The sequence below is a fragment of the Dromaius novaehollandiae genome, chromosome Z, assembly GCF_036370855.1.
Source record: "Dromaius novaehollandiae isolate bDroNov1 chromosome Z, bDroNov1.hap1, whole genome shotgun sequence".
NCBI classification, from domain to species: Eukaryota; Metazoa; Chordata; class Aves; order Casuariiformes; family Dromaiidae; genus Dromaius; species Dromaius novaehollandiae.
The window spans coordinates 80,856,357-80,873,057 of record NC_088132.1 but is presented as its reverse complement, the minus strand read 5'-3'; the positions used below and the strand labels follow the sequence as shown (position 1 = coordinate 80,873,057).

Below are 16,701 nucleotides of genomic sequence, written 5' to 3'. Positions count from 1 at the left end.
GGCTTTTGTCAGTTCTCGTACTGCCCCAGAAATGACGGGTCCCACAAAGCTAAGCGGCAACATAAAGCAAACTAGTCTGAGCCACGAGGGATGCATTGAGTGACTAAGGAGAAATTTTAAGCACTCAATACTGTGTATGTTGAAGTCCAAACACTCAGAGTACCTCTTGGTGGTGGAGAAAAAAGATTCAGGGGATATGTCAGCTCTCATCTTTCCACATCTGCACCAAACAGCTGCTCTCCCTCAGCTGGCGATATGCATGAAATGAATTTTTGAGTCCTGCATCAGTGTCCAAAACAACCACCAGGCCCCTAATTTGGATTTTCAAGATTCACAAAAGCCAAGAACTCAATGGGGCTGAAAAGTCAACCAACTTCCCTCACATTTTCCGTCTTCATATTTAAAGTAAATGGATAAATGTCTCTCCTTTTTCACACTGCTGAGAGCCTTCTCATCCGACAAAAATATTGGAACTAAATCAAATTCCCTTCTCCACCGGACAAGCTGGAAAAGTAATTTTTTTTTGTTTTTGTTTGCAGTGGGGCACTGAGTTTAGCGTGATGCAAGTACACTTACCATCACTCTCTTCATCTGAAGCAATAAATTCCCTGGTATAGTTTGGTGGTTCCCAAAACCCTGTCCAGTGTGGCACCACCTCTTGTGGTCTGCGAGGGCCTGGCAAGTGCTTCATCCCTGGTCTACCCACCTATTTTAAATGCAGAAACAGTGGTAAGGAGGCTGTGTGGGCACCCAAAGGCGTGTTTTCCGTGTGAAGACAGTGACTGCACAGAAACCGTCTTGCTAGAAGTGCTCTGTGCAGGGTACGATGGACAGTGGCCTCACATCGCTGCCACCTGCGTGTCCACCAGCACCCCCCACCAGCACTATAATCAGAAATATTGTTCTTGCCCTGGTCTGGGAGATAAAAGCAAGCTTTTGTGGTCTGGAAATCACGTTTACATGCTAGACATTCAACATAAACACATTTCAGAAGGGAGTAACGCTCAATTTGGATAGTTGTAACCCGATCGTGGCACTTAGAAGGTTTACTTTAGAGACATGACAAATAGCAGCATATTGAAGGAAAATGGAAAAAAAATCCCAAACAAGATGATATTGTTTAAATAATACACTCTATTTTATTTTGTCTTAAAATAGTTTAACCTTTATGCTACAGACTTGTTTCAAAAAACAGAAGGTCTCATCTTGCACCAAAAATATATATATTTATATATATATATAACACTCTGTTTTATTATTATTTTTTTTTTCTCCAAAGACCATTAAATACTAGATGGAAAATGAGAACTAAATAATGAGTGTCAAGAATCAAATTTTGTAACTAGAGCCGCACGTTTTCAACATTTACGTTCTAAGCGATGATTTGTCTTCACTAGCGAAGATCCCAAGTTCAAACTCCAGCAACACAGGAACTGCTCAGCCACGAAGGGCTCGAGCCAATGCCCACCGAAGTCCACGGAAAGCCCCGCATCGACTCCGATGGATTCTGGATCAGGCCCCAAGTGCATTGGTTCTTAGCCATACAACGGCTAACGTTTCACTTTCCTGCTGAGAAGAGCAAAACTGTCCAGGCACCTTTTGCTCTCTTTAAAAAAACAAAACAAAACAAAAAAACAAACAAACGAAAAATAAAACAAGAACACAGAAATATCTCTTAGCTATCCAGTGATTGTGGTTTTCAGATCACTACCCTTCCAAAATTCGTTAAGGATAAAAGAAAATATGTAGTGTTTTAAATAAAAGAAAACCTGCATCAGACTACAATACATGAATTGTTTAAACAAACACAGTGCACAATTGGAGGAAGTTTGGTTAGGATGCAGTCATTTTTTATATATACATGGAAGTCACATCATATACAAACTGAAAAGAAAAAACAGATAGTTAGTTTGCATTTCGAATGGAAGGACTACAAATGGGTCCCTGCAGCTTTCTTCAAAACCGACCTTGTCGAAAGACTTCGTGAAACAGCAAAAAGCAGCCGCACTAAATCACGGTTCAGAGTTAACTTACGGCTAGTCCACTAAAATGACGGCTGAGTCGCATGATTAGCAAACGAGGAGAAAAGACCGAGAGCCGCTACGGATATAGTGTCCCAAGAGTACAGGCTCTTCCCTGCTGCAGCGAGCACGGACTCCATTCGCTCCGCTCCCTCCCGCCCCCAAAAAGAAAGAAATCGGCCACTAGAAGCACCACGTACATTTTCTGGTCATGCAATACACTTATCACAGTTCGATGTTTTAGAAAGCTTTAAACTGGAATATAAAACCCTTAACTAATTGCTCTTTAAAGTGCAGGCCTAACTTTTCTGCTTATTAAAGAAAAAGCTGTTTGTTGCTATACCGCCATAGTTATTGGGTTTTTTTTTTTAAGCTATGTGATAACAAAATTAATTTTTTTGTTTGCCCACAGAGAAAAAATTTGGAAATCAAATAAATTTAGAAACCAGCCAACACTAAAGCAAAACAGGACTTCTCATGTTCTGTCTGCCCCCTGTTCAGCCTTAAATGGCAAAAATCTGATGATAGTGCTGTATAAAATTTCCATTAAAAACATCTGAATACAAAGGAACATTTTAATTGCACAATAGACATTTAAAGTGAACATCATCTTGTTTTTTAGTCTTTGGTTTTTGCCTTGAGAAAGCCTCAAAATGACAGATTAAGGGCCAGGAAATTCAATATACACTAGAGGAAACCCGTGGCCACTCAGGTAAGGAGTTCCACTGATTTCAGTGTAGTAAATATGCCGGCAGAAAGCGTTTCCTGGATCACAACCTAAAAAGCAAATCCAAAACTAGGATAAGAGACATGACCTAAAGCCAGGAAAATGGTGCAGATCTAGTTTTTTTTTTTAAAAAAAAAAAATAGATGACAAACTTAGGCCCTGATCCTGCAACATCCTTTAGGGCAGAGTTTTAAGCATTTGAATGGCCCCACTAGTTTCAGTGAACTGCCAGAGCTTAACGCTACTCATCTGCTAAAGTGCTTTGCTAGGCGGGGGCTTTACAAGTTTTTTGAGATGGTCAGTGAAGCAAATAAGCAACAAATGAAGACTTTGAGCAACACGTTTTGTTTCTCTCCCTCCCCTACCCCAGGCTAGATTGAGATATATGTAAAATTCAGATATATTTAAAACGGGAGAGGGATGCTGGGCCTTTGTATTACTTTCCTTGTGCTTTTGCAAAAATCAGCTGCTAGCAAGTCACTACTATTATAAAACTGTAACAAGCTGTGGGAAATGATCGGTGAAACACAGTAGTCACGTAGACAGAAGACTCAGCACTGAAAAGAGTGTAAACTATAAATTATATTGAAAATAAAAATCCTTTAATTAAAAGCTGTTCAGTGCATATGTTATGGGCCTTTTGTATTACAGACAGTCCCTCCTGCTGGTAACATAACCAAATCTGCTTGGGTATAAATACTCTGGGCCCAGTTTTTGGAAGTGTTGAATACCCCCAGCTCCACTGAAATCAGTGAGGACACAGCATTTCTCAAAATCACTGAGGCACACACAGCAAAACACTAACTGCTACAAACAAACCCAATATACTGATAAATTAAAAATGTTTTGAAGTTGGAGGTGAGAAAGGGTGGGAGAGCAGAACTTTATACACAGTTATTTCTTCAGATTAGCACACACAAAAAATTAGTAACTGTAGATGTGTTTTAAATTTGGAGCTATTGGGTTTTAATTCTGGGAAGAATCCTCCTTTGAGAAGGTAAAAAAAAATGGTTAAAATGATATTAAAATTATACTACATTCTTATGGAAACGAAAATCTTCGTGAGTTTGAATTTCATAATGCCAGGAATAGGGCTTCTGAAGCTGAAGCTATACCAATGAACTTCTGTGCCACAAAGGGGAGAAGGGATGGGGGCAAAAACACAGTGACACTGCATTACAGTAGATATTTGCGTCTGGTATCCTCATCCAGAGTGAGGTCTACTACTTCTGGGGGCGAAGACCAATTCTGCTGGGGAGTCACAGCTGTCCATGATTGCGTTTGCTGAGCGTTAATGTACTGTGAGCCCGAGCCATGCTTCCAGGAAGACACACTCTGAATCACACCTCCCCTAGGATGCACACACCTGCAGCAAGGCAAAAAGCAAAAAGGATTAAAGCTACTATTCACTGCAGGCACAAGACTCTCTTTAACCACTTTTTCTTTTTTAAACCGCTTCTGCATCTTGTTAACACGTCCCTCTCCGAAATTTCCTCGGGGCTTTTCCATTTGTAGAGTCAATAACACTTTAAAGCACCTAGTGATCTGCAAGTTCACCAATAACAAAGCTGAGGCTAAACTTAAATTTATATTGTTTGTTTTTTTCCAGTTTTTTCCAACTTAATTTTGCCAGTGGGTGTGAAGTAACATTTCTTATGAAATGTGTGCATGGCTCCCAAGGATCTTGAAGAAGTCTGCCCCATCATGTGCAGTGCCATGCACTATTCAGAAGGTTTCCTGCTAGTAATTTTACCCACTGGACTTTAAAAAAGAGAAAAAATGAAGTGACAAAATCTTGATGAGATAGAGAAAAGATATCTTTTTTATATGGAATCAAAACCATGTTAAAATAAGGACATAATGATACTTTCAGTACAGTAATTATAAGAGCCATCTTGTAGCTACATTATTACAGCTATTATACTTCATTTTTCCTTGGCTATCTTAACCAAAAATTACAAACATATTGGGAAATGCTCACTGCATATCAGTACAGCCCCACTTCAGCAGAACATTTAAGCTTCCAGGAATTATAGTCAATGAGACTAAATCACGTATTTAAAGGTAAGCATACACTCAATCACATATTTAAAGGTAAGCATACACTCAAGTGCTTTGCTGAACTGAGGTACACGTCTACTTATTTGCACAGTAATTTTACTTGTTATATTGATAACGGATATGTAACAAGTGAGTACAAAATAACAGCAATTAGAAAAAACAAAATGAAAGAAAGATTAATTTTATTATACGATGAACTGATGACAAGAATTGACTGCAGTCTTTAAGACCGTCACTCCATTCACAGCTGGAAATCTTAAACAAGTGCTAGTAAAACTTTACATCCAGTGCTCCAAAAATGGTTTTGCTCTTGCAAGCACTGGCGGCAGCCGCAGCTGCTCCTGACTGCATAGATAGATGAGCAGGAGACGTTTGGGTGCTGGGTCTCCTTTCCCACCTCCTTGCGATGGCACGCGTATTGCATTTCATGAACCAGCGTTTTCCACGCTGGTCAAGTGTTCCTGACATTTACATTACATTTTTTTCAATCCTAGGTGGTATAATTTAGTTTCTCCTGAACTACGTAGGTTATGCTCATCTCTCGTCTCTGGTTGGAGACGGTTTCACGAAACAGAATGAAAAATCTCCTTCTCCAAGCTCTAATGTATCCGGGTATAAATGTCACATTTCTTTCTCAGATATGCTATTTCATTTTGGATGTGATCTTCAGAATGACTTTTCTATTACTCCTTCAGTCTTAAAATACATACTTAAAACACATACCTACAAAAAATGCATAATAAGAGACTGGAACTGTAACAAATGTAGGGATTTTTTTAAAAAACTTTCTTTTAAGAAGAAATACCTGTAAGCATAACTGACAAGAAAAGACTGTAACCAAAGTAAACTATATACGACACTTCTGTTATATATGGTCCACCATTCTGATACAGAACAGTCCTCTCAATGCTTATGCAAAGCTGATACTAACTTTTCTCCCTGAAGATGACAAAAAGTAGTCTATAAATTTCCTCACAGAAATGATACCTCGCAAAAATAAAAGCGTATATCCTCAAACAAGTCACACAAGCAGCCAAGAGCAAAACGTTCAATGAAACATTAGCTTAGGGAACATGCTTTCCAACCTGTAACTAAGGGGAAGATATCAAGTAAAGGCAATAAAACAAAAGAAAAAAAAAGGGAGAAACAGAGGAGGACTGTTTTATACACATGCATGATAAAAAGTCTACAGGACAAAAATCGAAACAAACTGCAAAATATGATTTGGTGTCCTAAGTAAATGCCAAGTAATATTCTAATGATGAGAAACACCACCAATTCACTAGCAATCTGAAAAACTACAAATCATAGACAAACTCAAGAGCTTCACAACTCACACCAATCCAACAACGATATGAAATATGGAGCACGGTAAAAAAAAAAAAAAGAAAAAAAATAGTGTGAGCAAAAGAACTGAATCCAAACATCATACTAACTAAGCATGCAAAAATACTGATCAAAAACCTAAACCTTGTCCAAACGACAACCCTGTCAGAAGCCCATCAATACTTCATAACTGCAAGCCTAGACCTGCAAGAGAAATAAAATTCTAAATAGGATTCAAGCAACCAAAATGTGCAAGTATTCATCGGAACCAACAAGAATCGGTCTTTGATAGATGGCAGAGTGGTTACATGAGCAAAGGCGAGCACAACAAGGAAAGTGTGCTGCAAGAACAAAGCGTTACATGTCTTCTTTGCCGAAAAGCATGAATAACATTTCCGCACAAATAGGTCTGTATCTACTACAACTAAATTTAAACAGCAACTGTACATTTATTTAACATTCCCACTGTTGTACATGTTAAATATTATTGAGGCAATCAGCATGGAAAGTTTTTTGTAAGGGGGACCTCCATCAGAAGGGATGCATGTATATAGTGCTGGACACACAAACTAGTGACAGAGGACAAGTCAACGGTACTCATCATTAGGACAAAGGCTGTGTAAGCACCGGGTCTGCTGGATAAATAGCCAGGAGGGCTCTTCCCTAAGGAGTCAATTTTCTTCCAAAAGAGTCAGTCATGGATTGACTTTCAGTCTTCTAAAAGTTAAGACCAAGTCTCTCTTCCTTCAGCACCTTGAAACGTCTTTTTTCACATCCAACAGGACTGGACTTAGGTCCTGCACGCCTTTTTTCCTTTCCTCAAGACAGACACGGTGAAGGAACAGTCAGAGAAAGCTCTGTTCCTTGCCCCTCAAGCCCCTTTTCCTCCTCCAAACGTCCATCAGGCAACGGACTAGTTTTAGATAGAGTTTGTGTGTTTACGGCAACAACTGTTTTTACATTATGAATTTAACTCTCCACACTATATAAAAATGCAAGTCTTGTTCAACTGTTTAATCCTACCTTAAACCACAGAAAGACCATAGACTACCGATGAGAAGAGACATCAAAACATGCCTATCTAGAATAAGAGCTGAAGCAGAGCTGGGCAGCTATCAGAATTTGAGAAACCTCTGGATTCCTTATCTACCTCCTCTTCCTTATCTACCTTCTCTTCCTTATCCCTGATTTATTCCAGGGATTTGAACTATCTTGTATCTTGAGATAAAACTAAGATTCATACAGATGTATTTTTAGGCTAAAGGTGCTATCTTATCACATTAGCCCCTGTGAAATTCATAGTATTTTTACTCCTAGGGCAACTGATTAATTAAATGAATTGGAAAGTATTTAAATGCTTAAAGTAGGTGAATATTTTGAAAGGAAACAAGAACCAACTCAAATATTTTCATTTATGTGCTTATGTATACAAATTTGGTATATGATTTCAATAATGTATATGTTTAGCCTTTTACTGTTTGATATTGAACCACAAGCTGAATCTAAATACATATGAAGATGATAATAATTCTAAAGAAAACCACTTTTTGACATTACCATGACCAGCAGAATAGGAAAAGAAGTGCAATGTTTGCTACCTTTTGTGCATCAGCCATGGAGGGATAAAAATAGTACTGAAAGCCAGCAATTTTTTTCTTTGTTAATTTTGGCAATATACATATTCTGATAAAATTTAAAAAATACTTAAACTGGAAAAGGAAGAAAAACGAATACATACCTGGCATGTTCCTGAACTCCAACAATCTCTACTTCGCTATCAGAAGAGGCGATATTAATTTCTTCATTGATCTGGGCATTACCAGAAGAGGTTTTGTCACTTGCAAGGAATCCTGGATCCAAATGACCTGTAGATCAGGAAAATGCATATACAGCCCACGTTTAACAGCTTAAATGACTCAGAAATCAGTTGTGAAAGGCATTTCTCAAACTAACCAAACAAATTAAAAACTAAGATTGGAAAAGTTCATTAGATCATCCTATCCAATGCTCAATTTGCATAAGACAGTCTGATACATGATAATCACTGCATTTACCTAATCTCAATCGCTCTAGTGATGGTCTAGAGCTCAACAGCCCAACTACCGTGTCAAGAACTTCTCTGCTTTAGCTGCAATTAGTCCTCCAGCTGTTGTTTTACAACAGTGCTAAGACTCAATGAATTGTCACAATGATATTGTGACAAACAAAGTCTACAGGATGGATGGAAACATCACACAAACTAAGGGAAAAGAAAGTCCTGGTGTCTCAGCATCATTATTTTTCTAAACCAGAGGAAGCAAGTCAATGAAAAAACAACAAAACTATCAGTTTCTGTTACACGGTTCCACACATCTGACAGCCCAAAGCCAGCCATGTCTCCGGCCACCAAACTAAGACGCTTCTGCCAAACAAACTTTCTGCCTGCAGAATTGCTGGTACCATCTTCCAGGAAGAAGTCTTAGATGACAAAAGCCCCGTAGGTTTACGAACCGACTGCAATGTTTCAAGATCTCTAGTGCAACCCTGAATTCCCGCACCAGGAATCTACCCTAGGCCTTCAGTTCATCACTTAGTTGGCAGGTGTCTCCCAGGCACCAGAGGAGGGTGGCACAGGGAATATCGCGGTAACGTGCTCATTAGGACATACTAATGAGTCAAATGGCCTGTCACACAAAAAGACAGTTTTTGAATAAAAACTGTCTTCGAGTGACTACAAAGACTGAACAGTATGATACATTGTGCCATATCAAGATCACCAGTACAACCTCAGCCCCATCCAGCACAGATGACAAGTAAGGCTACATGGAGATCTAGGAAATTAATCGAAAATCTAGAAAATGAGCACCAATCTCAGTGCCTAGAGTACTGCTTTCCCCATCATGAAAATCAGCAGCCTAACTGGAAACTAGTCTTCGCAGGGAGAACAGGTATGAAAACCAGATTTCTCTTATTCAGAAGGGTTCTCTTTCTAACAGAGGTAAGTAGGATATACAGATAAACTTAGGAAGCTGGTAAGTCTAACTCTTCTTTTCCAAGACGCTGAGGAGGATTTTGGTTAAGGGGATACTTGCCATTAGCACTAAATTAATTTACATTTCCTTAAGGTGAAATACGATGCTAAATAAGAGGCAGTAGCATCATATTCATGTCACACTGCTCTAATATTATTACAAGTACCCTTAGAGAATTTAAAGAATACAGGCATGACAAAGGACTGTTTTAAATTATACATGCCACGTACAAAAATATCCCATTTAGGAATTCTTCTTGAAAAATCTATTTTTCATAAGCTCTATATACAGCAGAGTTGTTCTTTTATTACAGTTACTCAATGGCTATGTAGTTAATCGGTTTGTCAGGCAACAACTCCTTTCTAAAAACTCTAAGGGAGTGTTGCAGGTTTTACTGCTAGTCCTGCTAAAAAAGTACTTAACTGCAATTAATGAAGACGCATTGTGAAATATTAAATAATACTTCCACAAAAACCACAAAAATCATAAAATGATTGTTTATTTTACACAAAATAAACACTGCAACCTGTTGTCCCTCTTTAGTAGTAGTGGAGAAGCTGGGAAACCTTCAAGGAGATGAGGCTACCTTCAGAAACAACTAGCACAGCTGCATTACACAGGGGAAGAACCATTTTCAGAGCACAAAAAATTAAGTGGACATATTATACATATCTGGTCTGACTGGACACCTCCTCAAAGATGAGAGGAGGAGGATGCAATAATGATCTACAGCATTTCGAAACTGTGAAAACATGCAGAACTGATTATACCCCCAGGGTAGAGGACAAGAGGACACAGAAAGAAGAAATTAATTCAGGAAAAGTGCCAGGAAAATGTTCTAATGACTGCTTAAATTCTTCAGAAAAGATGCAAGCAAAAAAAAGGGACAGGGACTATACCGTACGCTCACTAGTTTTGGAAAGTGAAGGCCCTTGCCACAGTATCTCAGCAGAGCTAGAAAGGGAAGGAAAGTTGTGTGCTGTAATGCACAAGGAGGAGGGCTTTCCGCCTCACAAGACAAAAAAGATGTGTTAGCTGAGCTTAAAATGAGTAATAGCCAAGATGGACTTTTCCTGACATTACAGTTCAGCTGAACATTTCTCAGTAAATGTCACTGACGATCAGAAAGTCCCCAAATGGGCTACATATATTTCTTAAATAGAAGCAGTTGGGCACACTTGTGAAGCATGAAAGTGCTCAAAGGCTTCGATTCAAGGGCTGGTGATGCAGACTGGGCAATTTATGTGATTACTACCCCAGTGGTCCGCATCGCCCCACTCCCAAATGTTCCTGCTGTTATAGCACCGGCAGCAAAACAGCAACAGTCCTTGGCCGCTTCCTATTTACAGCTTGCTCGCTGATTCACACAAACTGATACTGGTATCGGTCTGCCTTCGTATGCCGGCTGTTGTGACTGAAGAGCAGAGGTACCACCGCGCTGCAACCTCTGCTAGGCACGTGGTGATGCAGGGCAGAGGGGCAAAGCTGACAGGCTCTTCAGCAGCCCCAGACTGAATCCCCAGGGCTGTGAGTGAGAGCCAAAAGAGCAGTATGCTACCACAGTTTTATTACCGTTAAAGTTCAGACAACAAGAAGGAAGTCAGCAGTAGAGAAACCGAGATTAGCAAAGTAAATATTACACCGGTAGCTCAGTGTAAATCTGGATTATAGCATACAGGTTGATATGCAGCCTCTGCCCACACAAATTTCATGCCTAGTAACCTGCCTATGCTGTTATTCTCTTTGGACTACTATCTTTGGATTAGATGACACCTAGAGAAGATTTGTTTACCCTCTAACATCAGAACTTGCAAAAAAGCCCAAAACATTTGCCCATCCACAAAGATTTGACAGTGTGCCCTAGTAAGATTTTTCACTTAGATAATGCTTATGTTATTTTTTTTCCCATGTGAATACATCACTTAAAGTCTGCTAAACCAGATGCTGGTTTATGATTAAGGTGGGAACAAGATGCAAGATTTGAAAACTCTGGTTTCCATATGTGCAGTCGCAGTCAAGGTAAGGAAAGGTCAGCACTGGCACAGGTTACAGAGTCAGAAGTGTACTGAACATATGAAGATCCAGGGCCAGATGTAGACAGGAGGAAAAAGAGATTCGTCCTTTTAGAAGATGAGACAGCCCCAACAGCAGGAAAGAATTCACTGGGACGAGCCCTCATAGGTTCAGGGATAAAGATATTTCATTAAGTTTTCTAGGTTTCTTTTACCTGACAAGCCCTTCCTTGCAAAAGGCAGACTGCTTGGATACAGGTGGAGGAAGGAAAAACGAATTCCCAACACATCCTTGTAGTCATAAGAAGAAAGTGGAAGGAAGCTTGGTAAGAAACTTTCACTTTTTATTCCTTTACATTCCTTTCTTTCTACTAAAGTACCAGACCATTAATGCTACGAAATAAAGTCAATTTCAGCTGTTCTAATAATTTAATAAATCATTTAATAAAGCATTGGGCGTGTTAGGGGTCAAATAGCTAACTGACTGTTAATTAGCTGCTATCCAGCGAGCTTGGGAAACACAGGCCAGCTTAAGAAAGACTGCAAGATTGTATCCAGCCAAAGACCATAGTGAAAATAGTATCACAGAGACTCTTACCTTCATACAATGGAATGTATAACGGTGGACTATCTCTTTTAAAGATTTACTACAGTCCCCTCTCCTTTTTTTTTTTAACGAATGTTCTTTGAGCACAGAAAGCCTCTGCCAATTAGCCCAGGTCATAACAAGAAATTTTAACTTCTAACTTCTTAAAAATAAAAAAAACCATGCTCCTAGGAGGACATTTTCACCACAGCATAAACAACATTATTTCCGTATCTTCTCATTTTCAAAGGCTTTATCGGGATTGGTGTGGCGGACAGATGAGTGAACTTTTGCCTTAAACACTTCTTGGTACATAAGGTGCAAGCAAACCATAACCCCGAACAAGCCGTCTGTTCCTGGTGGGAACAGGACTGAGCTGCTGCCACCCCCGAAATGGTCTCCCTGCGACCACCTGGGACACACCGAGCCTGCGCCGAACTAGACCACGACCGGGCAGAGACTTTGGGACCTGGACTGTAAATTATTGCCGCTTAGCACAACCTCAGACCTAAATATTACTATGGGTCCAAACTACTGCGTGAAGAGTGGAGAGCTTAGACTGGAAAGTTATAATTGCCCAGGGATTTCTCTGTTCGGGGTCCCTCTTCGGAGGCACCCAACTCGAGCTGTAACTACTGCACGCGGGTCATTACCATTTATTTATTTAATTTGCCTTGATTTGGCTCTGAACTTCTCAGTGGAAACCTTGGGTCGGACCCTGCTCGAGTTGTAATTCCTGCACGCGCATCGCTAGGACTTACGCCCAGGGTGAAGAGGACCAACGGGACGACGCTGGATCCACGGGTGGTGATCTCTCTTTCTCTTTCTCTCCCCCTCTCTCTCTCTTTCTCTCTCCTCCCCTTCGCCTTTCCCCACCTTTTCCCCCCACTTCGTGGAAAATAAAGTCAAAAGGTTGTACGATATTTGACCGGTTTTAGCATCTTAATCTTGTCCTTGGGATCGTAACGAAACCCTCCCAATACTGGACCGGGACAGTTGGTTAATCTGAAATCCCACATAATATTCATACTCGTTGACACAAGTCAATAGGAAACATTCCCCCCTAACTCTCTGTATCCAAAACATAGCAGCATTTCATGTTGTTGTTTAACTCTTTCGTTAGTGAAGAGTTGCAAGTATTAGGCGGAGCTGAAAAATTTTGGAGGTATATGCGCTTTGAATCCTTCCATAATGTTTCAGCTCTTGCTTTCTTAAAACTAACTTCTTTGCTGTCTCTTGATGCTAAGCCCCAGCACCTTCTCACCCTTCATATCTGATGCTGGTATGTCCAGTCTTCTACACTATGTTAGAAATGTAGATGGCATAAGACAACGTTTGTATTTTAAAGAAATAAAAAGACAAACGAGAGGAACAAAAAAAAAAAGACAAATACACAGACAGTTGCAATAATTAAAGTGAGATTACGACCGCATTATTTATTGGTACGTTTACTAGCTGAGGGCAGGGGGATCTTAGTAACACTTTGCTCATCCTGGTATAAAATAAATAACAACACCCCCCTGCCCCGATTTCAATTCCAGATAGTAACTACAGGGAGAAGGAGCAGAAAAATAAGAAAACTGTGATGGAAAATATACATTGCAGGAATTTTTGTCAGTTCTTATCAGCTACATGATGGGATAGGTGTCGGGCATTTTTAATAAACACTCGTATTGTTTTATTGCATAATCCATACGAGGTGCTTTTAAAGCTATATAAATTACAAAAGTACTGCAAGGAAGGAAGGCGGGACACTGGCTGAGATGCTGGAACAACCACCAGAGGAGGAGAATTTAAACAAACCTGCATCAGCACTCAGTTCATCTAGTGGCCCTCTGGTCCTCCAGGTAGATCCTGAGTCTTGATTTCCTAAAGAATTATTGTGCTCTTGAACTACCGCAGCCGCCAACAGACTGTCCACATTTACCACTTCTGGGTCTGAATTTGTGTCTGATATATCATAATGAGCGACAACTGGAGGTCCATCTGCAGAAAGAAAGAAAAGCAATGGGTATTAGAAATCTGCATATCGTGAAAGACACTTTTAAAAGTACAAATAACTTGTTTTTAGGATCAATGCATCCTCCTATAGGAAGTTCTTAAGGAACTATCAATTATTAAACTTTAGTTAACGAACACAGTCTGAGATCACAGAGACATTTTAATGTTTGCATACATAGAAAAGACACATAAGAAAAACAGATGTTTAAGCTTGTCTTGTCATCGTATCAGTTATTTGGATATTATCCTTTACATTAACACATAAACGCCTCCATATCTGACAATGATACATTTACAATCCTAAAAGGATAAAGAAATTCAGTTTGAAATAAGAAATAGTTTTCTGAACTACAGGACATTAAATTTGGCAAGACAAGATACTTAACTAGAGAATTTTACAAAACTTAAGTGACAGCTCACATTACTTTAGGGTTGATTTGATGAAATTAACTTTCTGATATAACTGATCCAGTTACAATAAATTTAACATTAGACAAGTTTCCTTACAAAACATTTTCCTGTCAAGGACAGGCGAATTTTTCATAACTGCAGTGTTTTTTGGTTTTGCTTTTTTAGGATAAAGAATAACACAAGACAAAACTATAATGTGCAGTGATAAATATACTTTTAATTCTGTATGTTCACCCTATAAATCTTTGGCCACCAAACTGATGGGAGAGATTTTGTCTTACATGATTTGGATAACTATTATTGAGGAACAAAAAATGATAATTTTTGGTCTATTTTGTTAGGATGGAATATTGTCTTTGTGAGGAATGAAAATAACTTATAATTAGAAAGCATGCCAGAAACAAAAGCGGCTCAGAATAAGGTCAAATTCCAGACAAGAATTAATGTGGAAGCAAAGAGAGAACGGCTAAATATCGTAATTTCATACTGAAGCACATTTTAATCCGAATATAATGCTTCACCTAGCAACTACCGTTTACGGACGCAAGAGTGGGTGAAAAAGGCTGGAGTTCTCATGCCCCAAATGGCAGAACCGAAACGTCATTTGGGCTGAGACTTCACCCACAGAAATAAGTATCAAATGAAAAATAGTTTGGGCCAAAGCTCAGCTGCTTTGGTGGTATAACGGCATAAATCCAAAGCAGTCTCAACAACCGAATGTCTGAAGGGCTTTTTCATTATGAGATATGATATATAAAGAAGGTTATTGTTAATACAGCACACTAATAATGTCTTTAAAAAGATGGGACCTTCAGAGTTATAAAAGGATTAAAGAAAAAAGAAGAGATTCTTGAAAAACAGAAGTTTAAGGAAAGACTGGTTTCTTTCAGAAGTGTTAAATGTCCATTGCTGAAGATGAAAAGAATAGTATGAACTAGAAGCTTAGAATTTAGTTATCTGAAAAAGCAGTGTTTGTTTTGGTTTTAACTTGGTCCCTGAAACATAATTCAACACAACGTTTTAAGAAATTCCTGTTCTGTGGTTAGCAACACACTTCATGAAAGAGTGACCATATTGCTTAAGTTGTACTAAAGATTAGTTTTGCAACCAGGTATGAAGAAACTCACAAAGTATTTCAGATCAGACCTGCCTCCAAATTAACAATTTCATAAAACAATGTTATATTACAAACTTAAAACAGACCCGACAAAAATAAATGAGTAGTTAAATGTCAATGTATTAAAGACCAAACTGTTCGCAACATGAAACACTGATGATTATGACTGGAAAAGAAATCCGGATAATTAACTGAAAGACAATTTTTTGCTTTATAAAGACAATTACAAAATAATGGAATACCAAGTTTAAAATTAAGCTGGCTGATATTTGGTTAATTATTTGTGCAAGCCTATGATTAAATTACATGCAGAAGTTACAACGGGACTGAAACATGGAGGCGAATGTGTTCAGTCTCATCATCAGAGTTCAGCGTGAACATATATTATGTGAACTATAAAAATAAACAGTTGAGTGCAGAAGATACGAGGGTCAAGTACAATATTGACTGTTTGACCATTTTTACAGCAGGTTATCTAAAATTTCAGGAGCTATATACGATTCCTTCAGATTTTTGTTTCTCTCACTTCTTACTAAGATCTCCAAAAGCAGAAGCAAAAATTAATTTAGACAGACATGTCTACACAAGTAAAATGATATTTGGACAAAAGGCACTAATAGTCTCAAGTCAAAATTGTACCACTCCTACATGTATAATCATGCAAAAATGTATAATAAATGTATATACATGCAGAGTGATATTCTCATCACCTACCCATAGAAATAACTTGTGTGAAAGTCTTCATCAGTAGGAAATACAAGCATAAACTTGTTATCTGTAGCTCCACTCTTGTATCTTCCACACTTCCAAACAGCACACCTTATAACTTAGCTTAAATTTAGTATACATCAAACAGACAAAAATATTTTCAATATAATTTACATACTGTAATTATATTTGTCAGTGTAACAGCCACCAGTTTAAGGATCTGAAAAAACCAAGCTGACTACTTACAAAATATTCACAGCAGAGGTATATTTTTGCTTTTCTCAGCCTTGTCTTTCACAATCGTATCTGGGAACAAAAGGCTCCCTGATACCAAGGCTATCTGTACCTATCACCAGTAAATGACCAGCTAGGCCAAGATAATGGCCACAAAACTCAAGCAAAATCCTTTGATTCTTGGCATGCATAAAAGAAGGAATAAGCAATAAATGCCTACAAAAGTAAAAGCTGTAATGCCCTCAAAAAAAAAAAAAAAAGAGAAAAACCAGAAGCAACCAGGTCTCTCTGCCCAAAGGCACAGCAAAGAGTTTGTGGATACTCCAACAAAAAATACTCATTTTATCCAGATTAGCTGCCCAGGGTACACTTAGACCAGCTGAGATGTACAGTTTGGCTGTAAACAACTGTAACAAGATGAAAGTTGCAGCCAAGGCTTATCAAAAAATCCTCTAAAAATTCCCATTCCAGTGCCCTTTTCAGTGC

The 16,701-nt window shown here is 38.8% G+C and overlaps 1 protein-coding gene across 2 annotated transcripts in view; it reads right to left on the bottom strand.

Moving 5' to 3' along the window:
* Window positions 1–1,114: 1,114 nt before the first annotated feature.
* Window positions 1,115–16,701, bottom strand: part of LOC135323451 (protein ARK2N-like) — a 46,004-nt gene continuing 30,417 nt past the window's right edge. The window contains exons 3-5 of one of the 2 annotated variants that reach the window (XM_064502603.1): window positions 13,548–13,730; window positions 7,874–8,000; window positions 1,115–4,114 (exon numbers count right to left, since the gene is read on the bottom strand). In XM_064502603.1, the coding sequence (XP_064358673.1) occupies window positions 3,925–4,114; window positions 7,874–8,000; window positions 13,548–13,730 (500 nt within the window). In that variant the 3' untranslated portion in view covers window positions 1,115–3,924. Of the gene's footprint in view, window positions 4,115–6,272; window positions 6,340–7,873; window positions 8,001–13,547; window positions 13,731–16,701 lie in introns of those variants that run through there. The other variant, XM_064502606.1, reaches the window with a different exon arrangement.